Source organism: Rhododendron vialii, chromosome 11a (genome assembly GCF_030253575.1).
Source record: "Rhododendron vialii isolate Sample 1 chromosome 11a, ASM3025357v1".
Lineage (NCBI taxonomy): Eukaryota > Viridiplantae > Streptophyta > Magnoliopsida > Ericales > Ericaceae > Rhododendron > Rhododendron vialii.
Genome location: NC_080567.1, coordinates 9,469,606 through 9,492,050, shown reverse-complemented (window position 1 = coordinate 9,492,050; position 22,445 = coordinate 9,469,606). Strand labels below are relative to the sequence as shown.

The following is a 22,445-nucleotide window of genomic DNA, read 5'->3' as shown; positions in this document are numbered from 1 at the left end:
AAGGGTGAGCGGAGGATTGCTCCTAATGCCAAAAAGTCCTCTTGGGATAGCTGGCTCTACTACTTCTTCAAGGATCTCCAACCTGCGAAGTCGGTTACGCAGAATGAGGAAAGGCGGTTCGTTGCTGGGGCGGAGTACCACAGACACGTCCATCTTGCCAGTTTCTTCTCCTACTTCCTTTCTTACTTTGTCTTGCTTGGCTATCCTTCAGAGGGGCCCTTCGTTAGCGTCTTCCCTCTTGCAGTTTGTCACGCGAAGGGTGACGCGATAGCCCTGACCCTTCTCTTCCTGGGGTCTCTATATCATCACCTGGATTTAGCCCACTCCGACACCAAACGGTCAATGGGCCGTTGTGACGTTTTCCATGGTGCACACAAGCTTTATCCTCTGCTACTTTTATGAACACTTTCCGCTGATCGCTCCAAGGCCAAGGACCTTTGACGCGGGAGAGCATCACTACCGCGCTGAAAGATGGCATAGGGCCAGTGGGAAGGTGTCGCTAGTGGATCACTGTGACACTATCAATCATTTCATCGCGCGACCCTATGGGGTTTCATTTTTAGGCGTGATAAGTCACGGCCACTATCTTTTACCGGCCCCTACGCGCTTATCTTACGCAGCGAGTTTTGAGGGGATGGCTAGGACGTTGACCAATGCTTTTATCATAGCGCTTCCAGGCTAGCTACCCGCCATTACTCATGAGGGGCTGCTGGTGGTCGCGTACCGCCCTGACCGATTTACCGGGCATCTCTATTCGCCCTTCTTTCGTGGAATGTCAATGGAGGTTCCTATTTGCTCATGCTAGCGAGACCCTACGCAGTCGGGACAATTTGGTGATGCCCTCGATGCATAACACGGGGGTGTACACAACATCATTCTATTTGTACTGGTGGAGGAACTTGGATTCTTTTAATCGGTATGTGGAAGGCAATCCTGTCGTGCCAGATGCTCTAGTAGTTAGCCAGCATGACACGTTTCTTCGGGTTATGAGGGTTAGCAAGGGAACACACTGAAGGGGGGATCACAGCCAGTGGGCCATTACCCAAGCTCAACCGCTTGCCGTGGCCCTTCCCACAGGTATCCCAGCGGAAATTCCAATCCCCCCGTCAGTCGAGGGTGGCCGCCCTCTGAGGGGAAGGAATGCGCCCGCGCGTGCCTCCAGACCTCGCGTTTGACGCACCGCCTCGCGATCTCCTCTAGGTGGCAGAGAAAATCTTTTTCGGTAAAGCCTTCAAAAGGTTTAACTCTTACCTCACTCTCTATCCATAAGCCTTCCATTGCTTTATTTGTGAGCTGACACCTTCTCTTCTTTGTTTCAAGCGAGGGAGGTTGTCCGTGCTCAAGGACAATAGGAGGACGCAGGACCCCCTGTTGTCGAACCAAACATTCCGCCCGCCCGCTTGACACGTAGACAAAACATCAGTAAGTTCCCTGCACTAGTGCAATCACTTCACTCTTCTACTGTGCCTTCACCCTTGGCCCTTTGATTGATCTTTCCTTAGTCTCCGCAGGTGATGATGAAGAGGATGATGATGATGAAGAGGACAAGATGACCTTGGCCTTACGGATCCCCGTCCTTTGTGCTTATGATTTGGCTCCTGCGTCGGTTGCTCCTGCGCTTGTGCATAGGGGACATGGATCATCATCAAAGTCCTCGTCATCTTCTAAAAGACTCTCCTCTAAACAGTCATCACAGTCACAGGCATCAAAGTAACAATGACCTATTTCTGGATTTTTGAAATAGTAGACTGGGAGACCACTGGGTTGAAAATATTGAATTGGAGGACCAGGTCTAGAACCATCGACAAACATGTCTATTCGCGAGGGAAAGATAACATGATGGGTTGAAGATGAGGCAGAGGTTTCTTTTGGAAAAGTGATTTACACGGTGCCATTAGGTTTGGTGATGAAAAGTGGGTTGGATGATTGGACAGGAATGGGCTTGTTTTGATTTTTCTCATAAGTTGTAACCCAAGACTCTGGGAGAAGCTTGAGAAGCTCAGGACGGGAAATTTGACGTGGCACATGGACACATGAAGCTTGATGCGGTGTGTTAACAGTGAGGAAAAGGGCTTCATCTGTGGAGGAAGGTAAGGACATGTCAAAAGCATGGTTTTGGAGACGGTAGGCCATTTGGTCGTGAAGAGTTGCTGCATATGTGGTAGAGATTTGGGAGACACCACCAATTTGAACTTGGACCTTCAAGGAGGATAGCAGATGAGGATCTGCTAATGGCATGTTGAAATTGGGGTAGAAGGTAAAGATCACAGTTCCAGCATTTAAAGTGGTTTGGACTGTAGCAATACATGCGTACTGATATTGTAGAAACCTGGTATCTACCAGAGCAAGTCTGGAAGTAACAGGTAAACCCTTTCTTCCATGAAAAGTAACACAGCAAGTCGGATTGCACCAAAGTGAAGATGGGTAAATCCTTATTGTTGCCAAAGACGAGGCAAATCAACTGGGATTTCAAAAGGTAAAAGTTGTTCAGCCTCTGTTGCTGCAATAAAACATTGATCAAATTTGGAGGCTTGGACATACTCTTTTACAGAAGTTGGGCGTTTTGTGGAGAAAAGTTGGGTGATGGATTTCTTTACAGAGGTTTGGGGTCTAACAAAAGCATTATAGGGATTAAGGAAAGGGAGATCAGTAAGAGGGACCTTACTATCATCAGGTAGGTATTCAAACTCATACAAGTATTCAAGATTAGAAGAGGATGCGGAGGAATTTCTACTGGTAGACGATCGGGAAGGAACAAGAGACGAGGTAGCAGAAGAGTAAGTAGAAAACAGATGATTCATCTTTAGATAAAAATTTGGGTTCTTCTTTTCCTTAGTATAGCAAACCTTTTCTTTTCCAAAGTAAGATCTTCAACCAATTTTGATTAATAAAATTCTGTATACTAGGAAAGATAAATCGAGACACACTGCCAACTCCAGGGCCAAAGTCTCAAGGTACTTTTATCCCACTGATACAAAATTCTTTAACCAAAATAGTTAGTGAAGTTTCTGATGTGGAGGATCCTGAGAAGGCAACCACAGAGCATACACTTCAAGTGTTTTCTTTTAGAAAAGATTTGAAGTAGTGTTGGAAAAGAAGTTCCCAGAAGGGGTTTAAGCTAGAATGGAAGACATGGCTCTGATACCAAGTTTTCAGACACGAAGTGGGTACAAACACAAAGTAGGTTAGGATCAAAGAGAGAATACAAGACACGGGATATTATTATGAAACACTGATTTTATTAACTTCAACTGACTTGGTTATTACAATAAGCGGAGCCCTCCCTTTATAGGCGTAAGGAGGGAATACAAACACTGGTGATTACATCATAGGAATAGTACCTATGCATAATTGTGAATTACTATTTTTAGTCTACCTGACACCAACTACTTTGTACAACTACTATGACTTATTAGTTTACAGACACGCTTACTATTACATCATTGACTAAAGCTTACACCTTTCTAACTTCGTACACCAATTATACAACTACTACCAACAGTAAACACCAATTATTTCACCCTCTCTGGAAAAGAGGACAACACTACCACACTTTATTACAAAAGTAAATATACACCACACAAAAGAGACAGTTGGTATGAGCACATGGTTTTCACTCTGGATTATCTGAACCACTACTTCCAAAATAATCTTCAGTCAAGTGATACTGTTCCAAAAGATAGCAGATATTTTGGCGCCATTCTTCCGGATAAGTATCATTGAATTTCCAGTTTGCAGACTCATAATGGAGGAGAGATGAGGGAACGTCTGCAGGTGTTAATCCATTGAGTGAACACATTGTTTGAGTCATGACCAAATAATTTCCACTGTGGATCTCAATGCTCGGAGACTCTTGATATGCTGAAAGAAATATAGTGTGATACTCCTTTCGCCAAGTGAGAGAACCATCAGGATTAGGAAGACATCTGTTGTTGTGAGTTGACCAAAAAAAAAATTGGAAGTCTTCATCTACACCGGTGGGGATTCTTCTGATCTGCTGTTGCCAGTAGGGTATGTTGCCAAAGAGCAAGAGAAATTTCAAAAAGAAATCTTCTGAGGGTTGGAATCGATTGAACGCTGCATGTGCTAGATACACCAATACTACTGATTTATTGAAACTGACACTTATAGTATACACATCAACTAAATACCATAAAAGGAGAAAGGCTTCTTTTTTGAAATTAAAGACATTATGGTAGGACACTTCAAACTGGGTGAGAAAAGGATAGACAGGATGGAAGGGTAGACCTTTTATGGGACCTTCATCAAGACCATATTTGAAAATACAGAGATGTTGAAGGTTTTGACACATTTGGACACACCTGGAGAGAAGGGTTAATTCCACAAGATGACACTGGAGGTGGATAGGAAGATTAACTGGGTGGAAACAGGAAATCATGGGAAAACAACCAGGAACAAAGGAATATGGTTTTGTTTTTGAAAACTGGTTGATTTCTTTTTTGAACCATGACAGAAAATCTGGGAGGACATTTGTTTTTCCCTTTATGTGGACAGCATCAAAACTCCAATTGGAAAACCAATTTGCCCATCTGAGCAACTGTGCCTTTGGAAGGTGTTTCTGTTTAAACTTGAACATGCTGGGGAAACTCATCATATCAGTCTCAATTAGAAAATGATGACCGATTAGATGAAATTCAAACTTCTCAATGCTCCTTTTGATTGCCAGAATTTCCTTGTAAGTAGAGTGGTAATGAAGTTCTGCTGGAGAGAAAGCACCACTCTTGTATCCGCGCTTTTGATATGAATTTTCTTCCAAAAGAACTGCTCCCCAATATAGATCAGAGGCATCTGTCTGAAGAACTCTTTTCCCATCTGAAGGTATGGTTAATGGAGGAAGAGTTTTGGCTATGGTTTTGAGGTCTTTTGCAGCTTTGGTACAAAAGGCTGACCAAGGAGGAGGGGTTTTCTTTAGTAGAGCTGAGAGAGGAGTTCAGTATTGGGCCAGGTTGGGAATAAAATCAGCCATATAGTTAACAATTCCAAGGAACTGTTGAACTTGTTTGACTGTGAGATTTTCATCTGGAAAATGGTCAAGTTGGGAGGCTATATGAGGCTGGAGGGTATATTGACCTTTAGAGATATGCATCCCTAAAAAATCAATTTCTGGTTGAGCAAGGAGCATCTTTTTCTCTGAGAGCATTATACCATGGGTTTGGAGGAGGGAATGGAAAATTTGTAGTAAGACAACATGAGACTCAATATTTGGAGAAAAAAGTAGGATGTCATCAATGTAAACAAGGGCTGAGGATAGAATGGGAGCAAATACCCGAATCATGGCCTTTTGAAACAAAGATGGGACTATTTTTAATCCAAAAGGCATGACTGACCACTGAAAATGGTGATCTAGAATGCAGAAACCAATTTTGGGACGATCATCTGGATGGATGCCCAGTTGCCAAAAACCTACTTTCAAGTCAAACTTTGAGAAAATTTGTGCTTTAGGCAAGTTTGCAAAAAGAACACTTCATCGAGGAAGAGGGAATTTGTTATCCTGCAGAAAATGATTAAGAGGCTGGTAATTGATAACCAGGCGGAGCTTTCCTCTTATCTGTTCTGTCCTTTTGTTCAAATAAAATGCTTCACACGCCCACTGAGAGGTTGTGGGCTCAATTAAACCTTCTGACTGAAGTTGCTGGAGCTCTTGAAGAGCAAGCTGGTAATATTCTGGGTTCATTCCATGATGGGTAGCTTTGGTGGGGTTGATATCTTCATTTTTCTTAAAGGGAAGAGAAATGAAGAAGTCTGGATTTTTCCAAAGAGGATTGAAACATTTGGTGAGGAACTGAGAATGGGATTCTGCACAAGAAGTTTGGATTATGGCTTCTTTGATGGAGGAGAAAGTTTCTATGGAAAAAAGGTTGGGTTGAGTGGTCCAAGGTAACAGGTAATTTTTATATTTCAAGCCTTTTTTGAGCCAGGAGACTTTGCTGAAGATTTTGAAGGATATCAAAGCCTAACAATAAATCTTTTCCTGGGAGATCAGAACCATAGACTTGATGTTTTATGGTGTATCCAGGGAAAAGTTGGATGACAATAGACTTACTGATCAAAGTGATGACAAAAGTTTCTCCATTGGCTGCTGTAAAGGGTCTGAAACAAGACTGCCAGTAGGACTTGGGGAGAATTGCAGGGTTGAGGATGGAGGCTGCTGCACCAGTATCAAAGAAAGCGATAACTGGTATGGGTTTCTCATACTTGCCAAGCAAGATTTTGACCTTGGCTAAGGGTTGAGCCAGCATGATGTTTGAGAATCCAAAGGTTTGGATTTCATAAGGGAATGAGTCAGAATCTTCAGAAGAGTCTTCTGATTCTGATGAAGAGTCGTCAAACGTGAAGGCAAGGACTGCTTTATCTGTTGCTTCATCATCAATGGAAAATAGAGATTCGACATCAGCACCCTCAAGATCATCGTCAATGAGAACCAAAGAGCTCACCATCTTGTCTCGTGCTGCTTTATTGGGACACTGTTTTGCATAGTGCCCTTTCTTTCTGCATATGTAGCAGCGATCAGTCTTTCGCTGTCCTCTGAACTGCTTCTTCTTGAAGAATTTTCATTTTTTCCGGTGTGAGAACTTGCCAGATTTGGAAAACTTTGAAAACTTGCCAGGAGGTCTGAACTTCCATTTCTGAAAGTGTTCGATCTTCCGATATGATGGTCGGCAAGTGCACTTCTTGTCTTTGCATTTTATAGATAGGCCAGGTCGGTCACATGCTTTGCTAAGAAGTTTTCCCTGTTCTTCAAGCGTTCTGAGGAATTTCTGGTGATTGCACAACTTTTCCAAGGCAATCAAAGAGTGCTGGTAAATTCCGCCAAGCGATGTTGCATTCAGCGTCAATCCTTTTGTTTGAAGTAGCCGTGCTGTCTCATTTCCCAATGGTTCAGGAAGGGAATTGAGAAAAGCTTGCTTGAGGTTGACATCATCCATGCCGTTGAGAAGATAGAATCTCTGAGACATGCGGTCATAATGGATCTCCAAGTCCTTTCTTTTGAATGAACAACACTTCATGCTGAGATATTCTTCTCAAACGAATTCTTTCGTATTGTTATGGTCTCCAAGAAACTCAGTATGCAGAACTGAGATGAATTGATTAAGAGTTGGGAGTTGCTTAAGCTGCAGCTGTCAGTACTCACCAAGAGCTAAGTACCATTGACGTAGACGGCCAAGAAATTTTGCTGTACACTTAGTAATGACATCACTGAGTGTAGCGTTTGGGGAAAGCATAGCAGCTGTGCACTAAGCATGAATCTTATAAAGTTTATCCAACCATTTTGAGGGGGAAATGGTATCAAAAGAGAAACCTTGGGTATGGATGTTGGATTGTGAGAAGGAATCAAAGGTTGGAATTTCAAGGGGTGTATCAAACTCGGGACCTTCTTCAATGATGGGATCTTCAACATGTTCCTCTGGGTTTTCAGGGTTCATCATGAAAACATGAGGAATTGGCATAGAGTTTGTGGATTCAGTATCTGAATCAAACTCAATGGTTGGTTCAGGAGATGAGGTTTCAGGTATAATGGCTAAGGTATGTAGGAGAGTGGAGATTGGATTTTTAGCAGGGCTAGATGTTGGCTGGACCATTAACTGAGGCGACTTGGAATTTGGGTCAGATGGTTTGGAAGGAGTAGAGGTAGTTGGAGTAGATGTAGATGTAGATGGTGGAGACGGAATTGTTGGAGGTTGAATAGGTTTTATCTGGGGCTTTGGGAATGGAAGTTTTGGTGGAGATGGTCTTTTTGGTGGAGGAAGAAAAGCTGATGAGCTCCCAAAGATATTGGACTCACCAAATCCTGAAGTAGGATTTATAGGTAAAGGTTGAGACATTTGAGGATACCCAAACAAACTTTGTTGAGAGGAAGATGTGAACATGTCAAACGGGCTTTTTTGTTGAGAATTCTGCTGAGCTTGGAGAGAATGAAGCTGGTTCTTGAGATGCTTCATTTCAGCATCCTTTTGGGAAAAGGCTACTGAAAATGCTTGGTTGGCATAGGCCATCTGGAGAAGTTCCTGGTGAACATTCTGAAATTTTTGCTGCAAATCTTTGATAAGAAGTTCCAAGGTTGATAACTTCTTATGAACAGCATTCTCCAAATTTTGCTGGGAGTTAGCAATTCTCTGAAGAATTTTATTTTGGGCGAGAGAATTTGCTGATTGCCAATTTATCGCTGCTTCTGCTGCTGATACTGCCACCAGGGAGAATAGTAGTAGAATCTGGGATTTTATGACGGTGGGTTGTCCTTTCCTGGGAATTATGGAATTCCAAAGGAGGAAAATCTGCTTCAGTCCAGGAAGAGGATGAGGTGAACATGAAACATTCACTGGAATTCCAAAGGAGGAAAATCTGCTACCGCTCCTGCTAAGGCTGTGCTTCTGGATTCCCCGTCGGAAGAGAGAGAAGTTGAGATGATAGCTCCATGCGGGGAGCCGGTGCCATACCCTCAGCTTGATCCGGCAGCCTCGCGCGGTTGGAGGTATGATTCAACCTTCCGTGGCATTTGAGGACCTTTTTGGGGGTCCAAACACTATTTCTTCCCGTTCCTTGTCTTCTTCTGACGACACGGCACTACAAGAAATCAGTCTTTCTGCGACGAATTTTTTAGCGAGGATGTCTATTTCCTCGCTAAAGGAAGAGTTTTGGCGAGGAAATTACTGTTTCCTCGCTAATGGTGTTTTTTTGCGTGGAAGACATATTTTCCTCGCTATTTAGTTGTCGCTAAAGAGTATTTGTGACGAAGTTTTAAAATTCCTCGCAAATTGTTGTCGCAAAAAACGTGGTGGGAATTTTTTATGTAGGCAGGGAAAATGAATTTGCGAGGAAATACAAAATTTTGTCGCCAAAAGGCTGTAGTGTTTTTTTTGCGTGAAACTGTTTTGGACGTTAAAGTTGTAGACATTTTGCGAGGAATTATGTTTCTTGCAAAAATATTAGTTATTTGCAAGGAAATAAAGAATTGGTTGCTAAAGACATATACTTACTTTTTGAGGAAAATTGTGTTCCACACTAACTTACTTTTTGAGGGGAATTATGTTCCTCGCTAAAAATCCGAAGTTACTTTTTAAGTCCCACAAGCCCACCTCCAAAGACACCTCAGTAGGTTCATAACTGGGAACTACCCCTTAAAAGGAAAGGCATTTTCGACTCCCTAGTTTCTAGACAACCAAACCAAATAAAGCAAGTCAGAGGATCATTTATATGCTACATCAGGCTAAAATTGACAGAAAATGGTAGAAAATAAAGGGAAAAAACAGGGGTACTCTGCAATTAAAAAGCAATCTTAGAATCAAAATTGGGTTCCGGGCGAAACCAAATAGATGAAGAAGAATCACCCAGAAATAAGAAGATAAGAAAAAAAAGGGTTTCTTTTCACTGCCAAATCCGAAAAATCCAGCCCTAAATTGCAAGTTCTAAGCATCAATTGTAAGGATTTAAGTTGGGTTTGTTCAAAGTTCCAGCCATTGGCCGAAATCTCCACTGTCAAGAAACCAAGGTAACGCCTCCATTCTCTCTTGCACCGAACTCTGCCATCTCCCTCTCTTTTCTCACCTCTTCTCATCACCCAATCGTTAAACCACCCATCTCTCACAAAACCCTCATCCCACTGCCCTAACCAGTCCAGAAATCAAACCCTAACCCCCTTCCAAAATCTGTCCGAAACTAGCACCCCCATGGCTCGTTTTGCATCTTTCCTCAGCGAAACCACCGAAAACCTTGCTACCTAGGGCTTATCGATCTACTCCCTCTCCAGAGACCTGGAACATAGTGTAAGGCACCTCTCTCTCTCTCTCTCTCTCTCTCTCTCTCTCTCTCTCTCTCTCTCTCTCCTCCCTTCGATTTCTCCCCTTATTCCTTATTCCATTGTTTGCAGCTATGTGTTTTACAATATATTATAGTATATACTTGCCCATTAGCTGAACTGTTTTGTTTCATGTTTTAAAAAAATACGTTTTCTATACAAAATAGCAAAATCTAGTAATTAATACTAGATCTTCTTGGTTTCTGTTAGTTCACAACAAAGAAAAGACAAAAAGGAAGGGCAAAAGCACTTGACTGGGACTCTCTCTCTCTCTCTCCCCCGTCATTTAGTTCATAGCAAGCCCTAATTAGAGTCCTCATTGTAGTCTAGCTTTAGGAATTCAATTTAATTTAGGGCTTTTGACTCCTGTTACCCAATAATATATAGCTCTAATTGGCAATTGGTTCTGTAAAATAAAAAGAAACATGCTAATAGGAAAAAAATCCTAGTGGAAGTCAAGTTTTTAGTTTAAAATTAATCACACTTTGTATATAGAATTACCTACTTATTTATTACTTAGTTTATTCGGTGATTTCTTTTGAAACCCAAAACAATTCCGTTGGATCCCAGCTATTTGGTGCTTTCACATGCTCAACATGATATTTCACGTGTTTTTTCTTGATTAGTAGTCTTATCCTTGGATTGTCATTCCCAATATCGAATAATAGTGGTTCTTTCTTAATTACCAGGTCCACATTATGTATTGCACATATTTAATGACCATCCCTTTACACAAAGTCTAAAATATGGACTACTTTCTATACTTCTTAATAAAGAGGTTAATAAAGTACCTTTTACTTTCCACATCATGTATTCCACATATGTTTTGTTTGGGGGGCTAGATGGGTTTATGAGGCTCTGAGTTTCTGAAGCAGTTTGGTTGGGTTTTCGTGAGCTTTTCGTTATGAATTTGGTTCTTTTTTTGGCTAGTGGGTTGCTGTTAGTTTGATTGGAATTTTTTGGATTTTGTCAAAACCATTTGAGTCTGTGTTGTTCATTTTTCATTTGGGTATGGGAGAGAGTTTTTATTTTATCTTGTCTAGGCACTCCGCCCGGTGAATGAAGAAATGTTGAGAAGCTCATGCCTTGAATGATGCTCGAATTTTGTATGAAGAAGGTATATGCATTCATGTGCATTTAGTGTAATGATTTTCCATGCATCACTTCTAATTTCGTGTCTAATCTTTAACAGAATAATCACGTTTTTAACTCTTAAGTTATTAGCGCTCTTTGTTTGCTTTTGTGGGTGATGGAAATTTTTTTCTAAGGCTTAGAGTGGTGGCTGGCCTTGGTTCGAAAGAGCAAAAATTTTTCTAAGGCAAAAAATTAACAGAAGGCTATGGTAGCGAAGCACCTTAGTAGCGTGCTACCACTTGTATGCGCCCTAAGAGTGCTAGGGCTCTTCGGTGGCGCTATTCAAGGCGTTCTTGATTTTTTATTTAATTTTAATGCCTGAGTTTGAATGGCGCTCGCGGAGCGCCTTAGCAGCGCGCTAGCGCTAGCTCGCGTGCTAAGAGCGCCCCAGCAGCGCGCTAGCACCCCGGCGTGTTGCTTTCTCTTTGGCTAGCTCTAGATTTGTACCAGCACATATATAAGCATATTTTTCACTCTTTTAGGGCACCCTCTCTTGTATTAGCCCACTTTAGAGAGAGAAAATCAATTTCACTCATATCCCTTGTGTGCTTATGCATTTGAGATGATCTAAATTGAGTATTTGATCATCCTTTGTCATCCTAGAGAAATACTCTAATATTCAATGTATTCTCTCTAGGTTGATTTGTTTTTCACAAAAACTTCATCTCTTTTTTAAATCCATACATTGTTGCCTATGACTCTACATGGCCGGATGATTCCAGAGTCGGCTTGACCCGGAGATCGAGGTGGTGAACTCTTGGTGGCTATGGAATCAAGAAGGGGCTCGAAGAGCTATATCAAAGAGCGGAGTTAGGTGTCACAAGAGGCTTGTGGGTAATTCCTAATTTGTATTCTCTTTGTAAACCTTTTGATTTATAGCATTTTGGTAGATTAGGCCGTGGTTTTATGCTTATGTGAGTTTACCCTAAGTAGTTTCCACGTATATCCTTGCATTCGAGTTCTTTAGTTTTATTGCTATTGTCTTTAGTTGTTGAATTGATAGAATAGCATGGAACTTGGTTAATGATTAAAATAGGAAACTGCATGAATTTTTAATTGATTGTCTTATTTTTAGGCTGTGGTTGGCTATCTTTTTGGAGGTTTTCTTATTGATATTGTAGTTTTCTTTCAGTTCATAAGGGCTTAAGATGGATAGGAGTTGGATGGAAATTCGTAATAGAAGGCACCCTTTGTATATTGAAGGAGTCAAAGAATTTATCAAATTTGCGATTGATCATATGCCACCTAGTGAAACTCTCATTTGGTGTCCATGTATAAGATGCAACAATTTCAACAAGATGTCATCCGGTTAGAATGGCCGCCGACCGGACTTCGGCACACAAAACGACCTTAGCAACTCATTATAGTTAGTGTCATCCGGTTAAGGACTATTGTTGCTTGATTTCTTGTGGGCTCCGTCCGGTCACAATCTACTTGCTAACTAGTTGGGATACTCATGTTTAGTAGTATGATAAATTCATTTTTAAATTATGACTATAATTTGTAAAGCTCTTTATTGTGTTCTGTATATGCAGATTGCTCAACAATCGATGGTGATCATTTGGTGCATGGAGATACAATATTGGAGTAGGAGATTGGAGTTAAAAAATGTTTTGGAGGACAAAGCTGCTATTTGCCTTGGTGTTTGAATTTGCACTATAGTTAGACAGTGCATGTTTTGTCCAGTTAGTAGGTGCTGGTTTAGAGGTACATTGAACTAGATTTGTCATATCAAGTGAAATGGGATAAGTAGCTATTGGTTAATGTCATGTATTGACCTCCTTTTTGTTATATGAAGTGGAATGTCATTAGTACTTGGTTTTGTGTATCAATTGGAATTAGAGTATCGATCACTTGTTTTGGATATGAATTAGTGTACCCTATGTTGAACAGACACGGACACGGACATGGAATACGGCAATTTTTAAAAAAATGGGGATACAGACACGGCGGGAACACGCTACATGTATAAATTAATAAAAAAATGAATTTATAATTTTTTTAATGAACCATTGTATATGCTAATTATCGAATTGAAATTCATAAAGTGTCCTCCACTACGCCAAAAATTGCCTTTGCCGGCGGTTTTTTTTCCGGCGGTAATAAAACCGTCGGAAAAGAGTCTTATTACCGGCGGTAATAACAAACCGCCGCAAAAGGTAATTATAAACGCCGTTTATTAACGGCATTAGTAAAACCGCCGGTAAAAGTAACTATTACCGGCGGTAATGTAAAACCGCCGGTAAAAGTAACTATTAACGGCGGTAAGCAAAAACTGCCGGTAATAATACATTATAATATAAATATTATTATTTTTCTAATAAAACACATAATTTTATGTAGCTCAGTGGGTAAGTGCTCGGGTATTAATCAACGGGTCGCGGGTTCGAATCTCGGCAATGTCAATTTTTTTTCCGAAACTATTACCGGCGGTACAAAAACCGCCGTTAATAGTCCGAAACCATTACCGGCGGTAATTTACCGCCGTTTTTGTATTCCCGACAATTGTTTTGCCGACGAAACTTTTACCGGCGGTAATTTATTTTTACCGGCGGTAATGTACTTTTACCGGCGGTTTTGAGACTATTACCGGCAGTTTTTTAATGCCGCTAATGGAAAAAAATGGCGTAGTGGGCGTGTCCCCAACCATGTCTCCCGCGTGTCCCCTATCAAAAATAATAAAAAAATTTGGACACGACACTGTTTTGGAATGTCGGTACTTCATAGACTGTACCAATTGAAATTAGCTATTATTCATTGATTGAAGAGGGTTTTTTTCTCACAGAATGGTGGTGCTTGGGCGCCAAACATGGGTCTGTGGGAGGGCTAAGAGTTTCTCTTTTCAACTCCCGACTATGGGGAGGGCTAAGAGACAAATTGGTTATGCAACTAGCTTTGAATGGCTGGGTATTGATGTTTGGTTATAATTACCCTTGATGAAAATGTTGTGTTTTGCTGCCTAGTTCATGAGGGTATCTTTCTACTACTGGATGACCACATCTAATTTTTGGAATGAGGCCTTGAAGAGATTTTCCATTTTAATAGGATTGTTACTGCAGTTTTGTGTCCAATGGATTGGAATACTAATTGATGCATAAGCAGTGAAAGAGTATATCAAGTGGGGGTCATGCGGCTGGATGAGTTTTGGTTGCTGTTATAATGTGCCGTACCTGCGGCTGAATTTCAATGCTGATGAGGGATATGGTTACACTGCTCCATTTGTTTTCTTGTTGCTGGTGATGTTTACTCTGAGTATGAAGCTGATTTTGATCTCAAGAATACCATGTTTCTGTTTTTGTTGTTGGGCCATGGATATTGCTGGTCATGGATTAAAGATTCACATGATTGTTGGTATCCTGTGAGATCGTGACTATTCGGTTTGATGTTAGGGTGATGCCACTCTTCCTTTTGTGGCTTCATCCAAAGTTTCATTGGGTATTTTTTCTTTTCTTTTGGCCTTCTCTTTTGCTTCAAGCTAGGTTCTTCATGTAGCTTGAGTTTTGGTCACCTCGATGTACTCTTTGCTAGTTTCTAATAAAATTTTGTTGCTTATCAAAAAATATGGGTCTGGTTTTAGACAAAAAAAAAACAAGAAAAAACAAAGCAATGCCATCCATCACTTGAACACAGTTTTCCTAACCATCACTGCCTAATTGTGATAACTTTGTTTGATATTACTGCAAATTTTAGTCGCTAAAAGCCTAATTGTGGTAACTTTGTTTTATACTAACAATAAAAACATTTTGCAAGGAAATGTGATGGTTGTCAAAAAAAAAAAAAAAACGTGAGTATTATTTTAGCGTGACCCTTGGTAGTTTTATACTATTGTTGCTCTTTTTAAAAATAAATGTCATTATATCTTAGTTTTGCAAAAAAAAAAAATATCATAATAATATTATATTTTAAATAATATTTCAAGGTTTTGTGAAATATGGATTAATTAAATCATTCATTACAGTTAATCATGTATTCGTTAGACACTTGACTAGATGAGAAAAATAATTTTTCAATAAATTCACATCCCGACGAAGGGACTTTTAATACCTAATCGAGCCAAAAATTTACATGAATGGCTTAATCAACATGCATAACAAAATCAACGATCTCGATCGTCATGATTATGTCGCGACCGTGTGGTTATTGTACATCAACAATTGAACAAGACTTTGTTTACTATAAATTGCATCCCGATGAAGGGGCTTTCTAAACTTAATTGAGTAAAAAATTTACATGATTGCTATAATCAATAAGCCCAACGATATCAACGATCTCGATCGTCATGATTGTGTCATGGTCGCGTGGCTACTATACATTCAACTACTGCACAATATTTAGTTTACTATCAAATAAGTTGAACGTATAGATTATAAAGATCATTGTCAAGTATATTTTTTATAATGGTCGATCTAAACTGTTAGGATTTCACCTTTTACTGATAACATCATTTCTACTAAAATTTGAGATCATCGGATATTGATAATCACATGATCAGAAGACATTAATGCGTCTGGGGGCATTAAAGTCTTTATGATGCATCACTCGAGCCCACAATGAGGTCTTTTTTTGCCATCTGAGTCGTCTATCATTTTTAAATAATATGAATTAAATTATTTTTGTACCAGCATGAAGTTAATCACCTATCGTTAGATGTTTGATCTAATGAAACGTATCGTTTTATTAATGAATTTGTATCTCGATCGATGAAGCGGTTTACTGAACTCGATTGAGCCAAAAATTTATATGACTGATTTCATCAACAAACACAGTGAAATTAACGGGATCGATCGTTAAAAAATTTATGTGAGAGGTTGTGTTTGATGTTGTGTTTGAATTGTTATATATGTAGCACTGTTGTACAAGAAATCAATATTCACAAAAGAAAATCATTCAGCGAGGAATAATTTTCGTGTCATTTGTCCTAAAATTTCCAATTAATGAATGGCGGGATTGGGAAAAAAGAAAGGCGCGCGGGAGGGAAAAAAAAGGACAGAAGGGCGGCACCGTTTGGGTATAAAAGGGGGATCGAATACTACTCCTACTCGCCTCTCTCTCTCTCTCTCTCTCTCTCTCTCTCTCTCTCTTCTCTTCTCTTATGAAGTTGCAGAGAACGATGACTTCTCATAACCAACACTGACTTATTTTTCGATCGGAGCCTCAAGCAGCACAACTGGGTTACTTTCTAATCGCTCTAGTCTGAGATTTTAGGTACGGTGGTAAGTTTCCATCTCTTTTGCCATATCTTTCTCCAAAGATCCTAAATCCTAGTTGATTTGTTGTGATTATTTGGGGCAAAGGTTCCATAATCTTATATACATATTTTTACATGGTTGTGCATCTTGGGATATTTAGATGAAGCCCTACAAGTGTTTGACGTAATGCGTGATAGAGGGGTGCCGTGTACTGGTCATTTATGGAAGTCATTGGTTCTAAGTTATTGTAAGAGAGGGCTGGTGGAGGAGGCGGAGTTGCTGAGTATAGAAATGGAATCCCAAGGTTTCTTTATGGATAAAATTATTTACACTACTCTTATTAATGGGTATTGCAAGAAAAAGAAACTGAAAATGGCTATGAGGCTATTTATGAAAATTCTGAAGAAGGGTTGTCAGTCTATTGCACAGATTCCCTTTGTCATTGGTTTAGAAAAATGGAATGCTGTCCTGGGGCTGGAATAATTCTATTGTAATTGAGGTGAAGTGCTTTGGTTGGGTTGTTAATGGGACTTTTGAAAGAAGAATTTTGGTAACAGGGTGCTTGCAACTATTATGTACCACTGACTGATTGCCATGCAATGTCTCACATGCGCTTGGATAAAGCCTGGGGTGAGCCAAGTATCCCAACAGTGACAGATGGGTGGGCCTATTTTGCTATTTGTTTTTGTGTGTTTTTTGTGGTTTGGTTTCAAATTTTAGCATTGAAGACAATACTGCGACTCTGTGAGTCTTGGATCTGGATTGTAGCATTGAACAGCTGATGATGCTCAGAGTGAAATTATCTGTTCACCAAGGATTTGACATGTACTCTTTGTTAATGATTGATATCTTTCTGTGGTTTCAATGCGTACAAAGGACATTTCAGTATGTCCCATTTGAAGGGGGATAAAAATAAAAGATAGAAAGAGTTTGTAGAGGCTTTATTGACCTGCATTTCTTATAAAAAAATTATTAAGTTGCATCCTTTACTTTTTTTTTTTACCCGTTGAGTGTTGGATTTGATGTTAATGTTTTTATATGTAAAATTATATTAGATTCTAAAGGAGTAAAACACCTAAAATCCCGTTGAGTGGGGGCTGGGATTAGGTTAGGCTTTACACTAAAACACCTAAAATCCCAACTCTCACAATAATGAAAAGCTGAATCTACTGTGTGGAAATCAAGAATCTTGAAACAATATTAGAGAAATCCGTTCGGAGAGACCAAACATGCATGGAATTTATTTATTAATTTTTTTGCTGATCATGAAATTAAGCACATGCAGGAGCTGCTTAGAAAAGTAAAGAATTTTTATTTCCTTCAAATAGGAGATTGTTCACAACCTTGACAAAGCTGATTAGGAAAGTGAAAAATCTCTTTGATCATGAGGAATCATTTCCTAGGGCCTTTACTTGAATCATTTCCTAGGGCCTTCACTTTGAATGTCTTGAAGAAACTTCGTTGCCAATATTTATCTGAAGGTATATTGTTTTGATAAGTTTTTGTTGTGGGACACTTCCTAATGCCCATTGTGAATTGAATAAAAAGAAAGTGCGACAACTATGATGGGAAAAAGGGCTAGTGGCCCCTAGGATTTTTAGGCATATAGGGAATGTCTTCCAAGTTCCAATTATGGCTTCCAAAAAAGGTCCAGCTATTTGAGTAGAAACTTTATTGTAAGGAGAATTTACTTGCGTGACAATTGGAATAAGGTGACTGTCGTTTAGTGTTTTGTAGCTCAATTGGCATGATTGAATTGTTTGGGAAGAAAGTTAGGAATTTAGCCCACTTAATGAAGATGCTGATTGAGATGTAGTATGTGTGCCCCTAAACTTTAATTGAGGGAGGTGTGCAATTCAGAATTCCTGAACTAATACCTCAAAGGCTCAAATAGGTTGGTGTCTGTCAGGGACGGTGCTAAGAAGTCTTTGATTTGGTATGAGTTCCGCTGTAGAAGAGAATGAGCATGCCATGAAAAGGAATATAGGGATATTTTGAACTAAAATGTGCCGCTAAATATTTATTGGTATGACGAATTAGGATATCATGGATAGACATTAGGCATAATGAGTTCTTTTATGAGACTATACAGAGTGAAATTCAGCTGTGTACACTATCTCACTACTTGTTTGCTTTTCATGAAAGAGTCGAAATCGTATTTATTGTTTCAATATGCTTCCTGCAAAGACTTCAACTAATGAACCAATTGGCTTACTAAAACTAAAACTAGGTCTCATACAATCACTAAACTCTATTTACTTCACATTCATGAGAATAAGTTATCATAATTTTTTCAGTTGGATGCTTTCAAGTTCAGCCTTTTCTTTGCTCGGGATTGTATTAGACAACAATTAGATATTACTAATTTTGCGCATCTTGGATGTATTTGATGGTTGGTCTATTCTTATTTTTGTCAGTCTTATAGATACGCAAAGATGTCTACTAGAGGTGGAGGACGAGGAGGACGAGGAGGTCGTGGAATGACAGGTCATGGAATCACTGCTCATGGTGTGACTACAAGATCAGTGCTTACTCCTGCTGTGCAATTTTCGCCAAATAATGGTGCGACTACAAGATCAGCGATTACACCTGTTGTGCAATCTATGCCAAATAATGATCCAGAGCAAAACTCATCTGCCGCTCTACACATATCTGAGTCTGAGCAACCAAATGAATCCTTGACACTTGGTACTTGTTAAAGAATGCATTTTTCACTTACAATTTATACAATGCAGTTTCATACAAATCTATATTTCCTTTTTTTAAAAGGTACACCTATAACTAAGCAAGTACGTGGGAGAACTAAAGGTTTAGCGCTAGCTAAAATTCGAAGGCGTGGAGAGAAGGTTAAGTTGGGATTTTCTAGAATGCTAGGACAACCAACGAGTGACAACGAGGATGACTTGACTAGGTACACCACAGAGTTAGGTATTATTGTTCGGCAATTCGCTCCTCTACAGGCCAAAAGCTGGAAGGTGGTGCCCCAAGATGCAAAGGAAATGTGTATTGCACACATTCGTGTAAGTATTAGTAGCATTCTGAAGTAGTTTTGATAGTTTGATGAAAAATATCGCACATAAGAAAGATAATGTGAATCGTTTTGCTTGACATCGAATTTGCTGTCTCTATATATGCATTTGACTGGATGAATTTGTGGGGCAAATAGGAAAAATTTGATCTTCCTGAAGCAACTTATGTAGACAAAGCTATACTGCAAAGTATGGGTAAGCGATATTGTGATAGCCGATCCCGCCTCAAGAAGAAGTTCAACAAAGGAGCTGTCGATTGCCCTGCACACATAGAGGGGGCAGATTGGGGATATTTGTCTAACTTATGGCAAGACAAAGTCTATCAGGTATGTAGTACTAATTTGCTATAGTTAAGATTTGGTAATATCTTCACGACCCCAACTCTTACTATAAATTCTAACATATAGATATTGTGGTACTCCTAATTGGTTATTGAAAACGCAGGAAAAATGTGACAAGTACAAGGATAGTCGATATAAGCCTAGGAATCACCATGTTGCTGGATCAAAGGCTTTCTACAAGGTCAAAAATCATTTGGTATGTCCTCTATTATTTCCTTACAGTTTTCAATATTTGTTGAGTACAAAAAAAAGTATATGATTTTTTTTTTCACGAACCTAATTCACCAGAGAGAGAAAAACAATGGCGTGAATCCTGACCTTCCTGAGACTTGGAAGAAGACTCATTACAACGAAAAGAGAAAATGTTGGACAGATGGTTCAGAAACTGTATATGTAAGTGAAAAACATCTCATAATGTATTAGTTTTATCTTCTAGAAAAATTTGTTTTCATTGTCAAGGCATAATTTATTGTGATATTTGCAGAAAAAATTAAAAGATGTTCAAGATCAAGCGATGGCAAATGGATCTATTCCTTTGACAGATGAGGAGCTCTCATGTACAGTTTTTGGACCTAAACCAGGATACATACGTGGTTTCGGACATGGTCCCAAGCCTAGCTTAACAAAATCTGGCCAAACTTCTCGGGCACAACTTATAAGAGATGCTGAAGAGGCTAGAGAAGAAACTACAGCAGCGCAGAAGAAGTGTGAGGAGGCTCTAGTTAAAGCAACACAAGCTCGTAAAAATACAGATCAACTAGCAGAAACCATAGCTAATATGCAATCCCAATTAAATTTCTTGTTACAGCAAAATGATCGCAACATGCCTTCCAATGATGCTAGTGAGTTTTTATTCCTCGCTTTTTTTTATTTTTACTTTTATAGACTTGTAGTTGGGGGCAGAAAAATAGTGACGACATAGTTTTATTTGCGCTATAGTTGAACATCTAATAACATCGCATACTAGACTGAGACTTAGGTTTGTATCTTATGGTTTTTGGTTTAGGAAGTTCGAGTATTACTCAAGGAGTTTCCACATAGTGAATGCAAGTCAAAATTTTTGGATAAATGCAATATGGAGATGTATTTTTCTGAATTTTCTAGTAATCCACTGTTAGGCGGATGTACGTTTTTTTTTTACTTCATAGATGCTTTGTTTCCTGCATGAAATTTTTTGTATAAATCTAGAGAAACTTGATGATTGGGCCTCTATTCTCTAGTGCTCCAACAAATTATAAATGTCTTTTAGTAATAAGCTAAGATGGACTAGGTTGAAAACTGGTGGTTGCTGCCATTTCTGTTTTGAAAAGAAAAGAAGAACAAACTCCTAATTGTAGGGTTTTCAATGAGGAGTTTTTTGAGTTGTTGAATTGATGATTAAATATGAAGACAAGGTAGAAGGCTCAACGGAAGGTAGAAAGCCATGCTACTTGCTAAACCCTACGGGTTTGTCAAAGTACCATTGATATCAGAAAAGTCTACATCTGTAGTGAGTATGAACTCCATTAGGTGGCTAATCTCTCTTGCTGCAAATTTTGAATATCATCAACAGTTTGATTTGATGAATGCCTTCCTCAAATGGAGCTTGGAGGAGGAAGTCAATATGGATAATCCATCTGATTTATCATTTCTTACAACTAATAGAAAACGATGCAAAGCTGAATACAACCCTTATGAGTTAAGGCAATCCACTTGAGCCTGTTTGATTAAGTTTTTCAAAGCTATATAGAATGTAGCTGCAGCCATATATAGTGGAAACAAAAAGGCTAACGTTTGATGGTACATTATTTTCCTAATAACTCCTGATATAAATATTGGTTAGATTGTGGTTACAGGCGATGATATAAAGTTATGCAATGAATAAAGACTTAAACTGGCTGAAGAGAGATCTGTTTTAGGAAATGAAGTTGCTTTGTCTAGGATGATTCCTGACCTATTGATGGAGGCAAGAGCAGTGGGTTGTGAACCTGTTGATAACTTGTTAAGTATGAAGTCAAACAGATTCAAATGTGGTCGGAATTTGATATCCGGCTTCATATCAGCGTGACAGGAATAGTTCATTAGCTATATAAGTGAGTTTTCATCCACCAACTGTAACGGCATTGTCCACTTTGGGCTAGGGCAGCTAGGCTCTCTTGACTTCAAAGTGCGTTACCACTTGGAAGCGCTATGAACTTTCTTATTATACCCCAAGGACTTTTCCTATCTAGTTGATGTGGGATGGGGTGTTAAGGATAGCTGTATCAGTAGTCTTATGTTAAGCATGTTTAGCAGTGATGGTTTATTGTAATCAAATGGTAATCCAAGACTAGAATTTGTAAATCTTTTCGTTGTGTTACATTTATGCAGATTGCTCAATAAACGATGGTGATCGTTTGGTGGATGAAGATGCAATGGATTACTAGATGGGAAACCAATGATATCTTTTGGTCGATGAAGATGCAATGGAGTACTAGATGGGAAACCAATGATGTTATCTTTTGGTGGATGAAGATGCAATGAAGTGTCAGATGGGAAACCAATGATGTTTGGAGGACAAAGCCGCTTCTTGCCTTTTGTTTTTTGGGACATCTAGATGGAAGAAGGATATTGGAAGGATGCAATTAGTTTTTGGTACTTAACAGTACATAATATAGTACTTCATTGTGGTTTTTGTAAAGATACTCGATACATGATATTATCTTTTGGGAATTGAGGTACCAAGTTATGAGATTTGTGAAATTGTTTTAATGTTCATGCTATTAACTTTGAGTTTGATGGATTATGCTATTTGAATTATATAGCAGATTATTGTATGACAGGAAGCAAAAAGAGTTATTTGTGAGGACGAGTTTCCTTGCAAAATGCATTTCCTGTTATGGGGCTACTTATTTCCTAGCCAAAAAGTCAATTGTTTGCAAGGGAATTTGGTTTGTTGCCACTGAGTGCACCATTTTGT

The 22,445-nt window shown here is 39.3% G+C and overlaps 1 protein-coding gene across 2 annotated transcripts; it reads left to right on the top strand.

The window, feature by feature from the left end:
• Nucleotides 1–15,876: 15,876 nt before the first annotated feature.
• On the top strand, nucleotides 15,877–22,258 carry LOC131307602 (uncharacterized). Of its 2 annotated transcripts, none has more exons than XM_058334223.1 (8): nucleotides 15,877–16,153; nucleotides 18,563–18,825; nucleotides 18,907–19,157; nucleotides 19,304–19,492; nucleotides 19,611–19,703; nucleotides 19,796–19,900; nucleotides 19,992–20,349; nucleotides 21,857–22,258. In XM_058334223.1, the coding sequence occupies exons 2-8, from the start codon at nucleotides 18,573–18,575 to the stop codon at nucleotides 21,910–21,912; spliced, it is 1,305 nt and encodes a 434-aa protein (XP_058190206.1). In that variant the 5' UTR covers nucleotides 15,877–16,153; nucleotides 18,563–18,572; the 3' UTR covers nucleotides 21,913–22,258. The 2 variants fall into 2 exon arrangements, with proteins under 2 accessions (XP_058190206.1, XP_058190205.1); XM_058334222.1 differs by having other exon boundaries at nucleotides 15,877–16,161.
• Nucleotides 22,259–22,445: the final 187 nt, after the last annotated feature.

Bases quoted from the DNA above. Each gene is read 5' to 3' on its own strand.
- LOC131307602 (XM_058334223.1), top strand. From the start codon at position 18,573: ATGTCTACTAGAGGTGGAGGACGAGGAGGACGAGGAGGTCGTGGAATG. The intron at 18,826-18,906 runs GTACTTGTTAAA...TTTTTTTAAAAG, and splicing joins AAATGAATCCTTGACACTTG to GTACACCTATAACTAAGCAA. The intron at 20,350-21,856 runs GTGAGTTTTTAT...ACATTTATGCAG, and splicing joins CATGCCTTCCAATGATGCTA to ATTGCTCAATAAACGATGGT.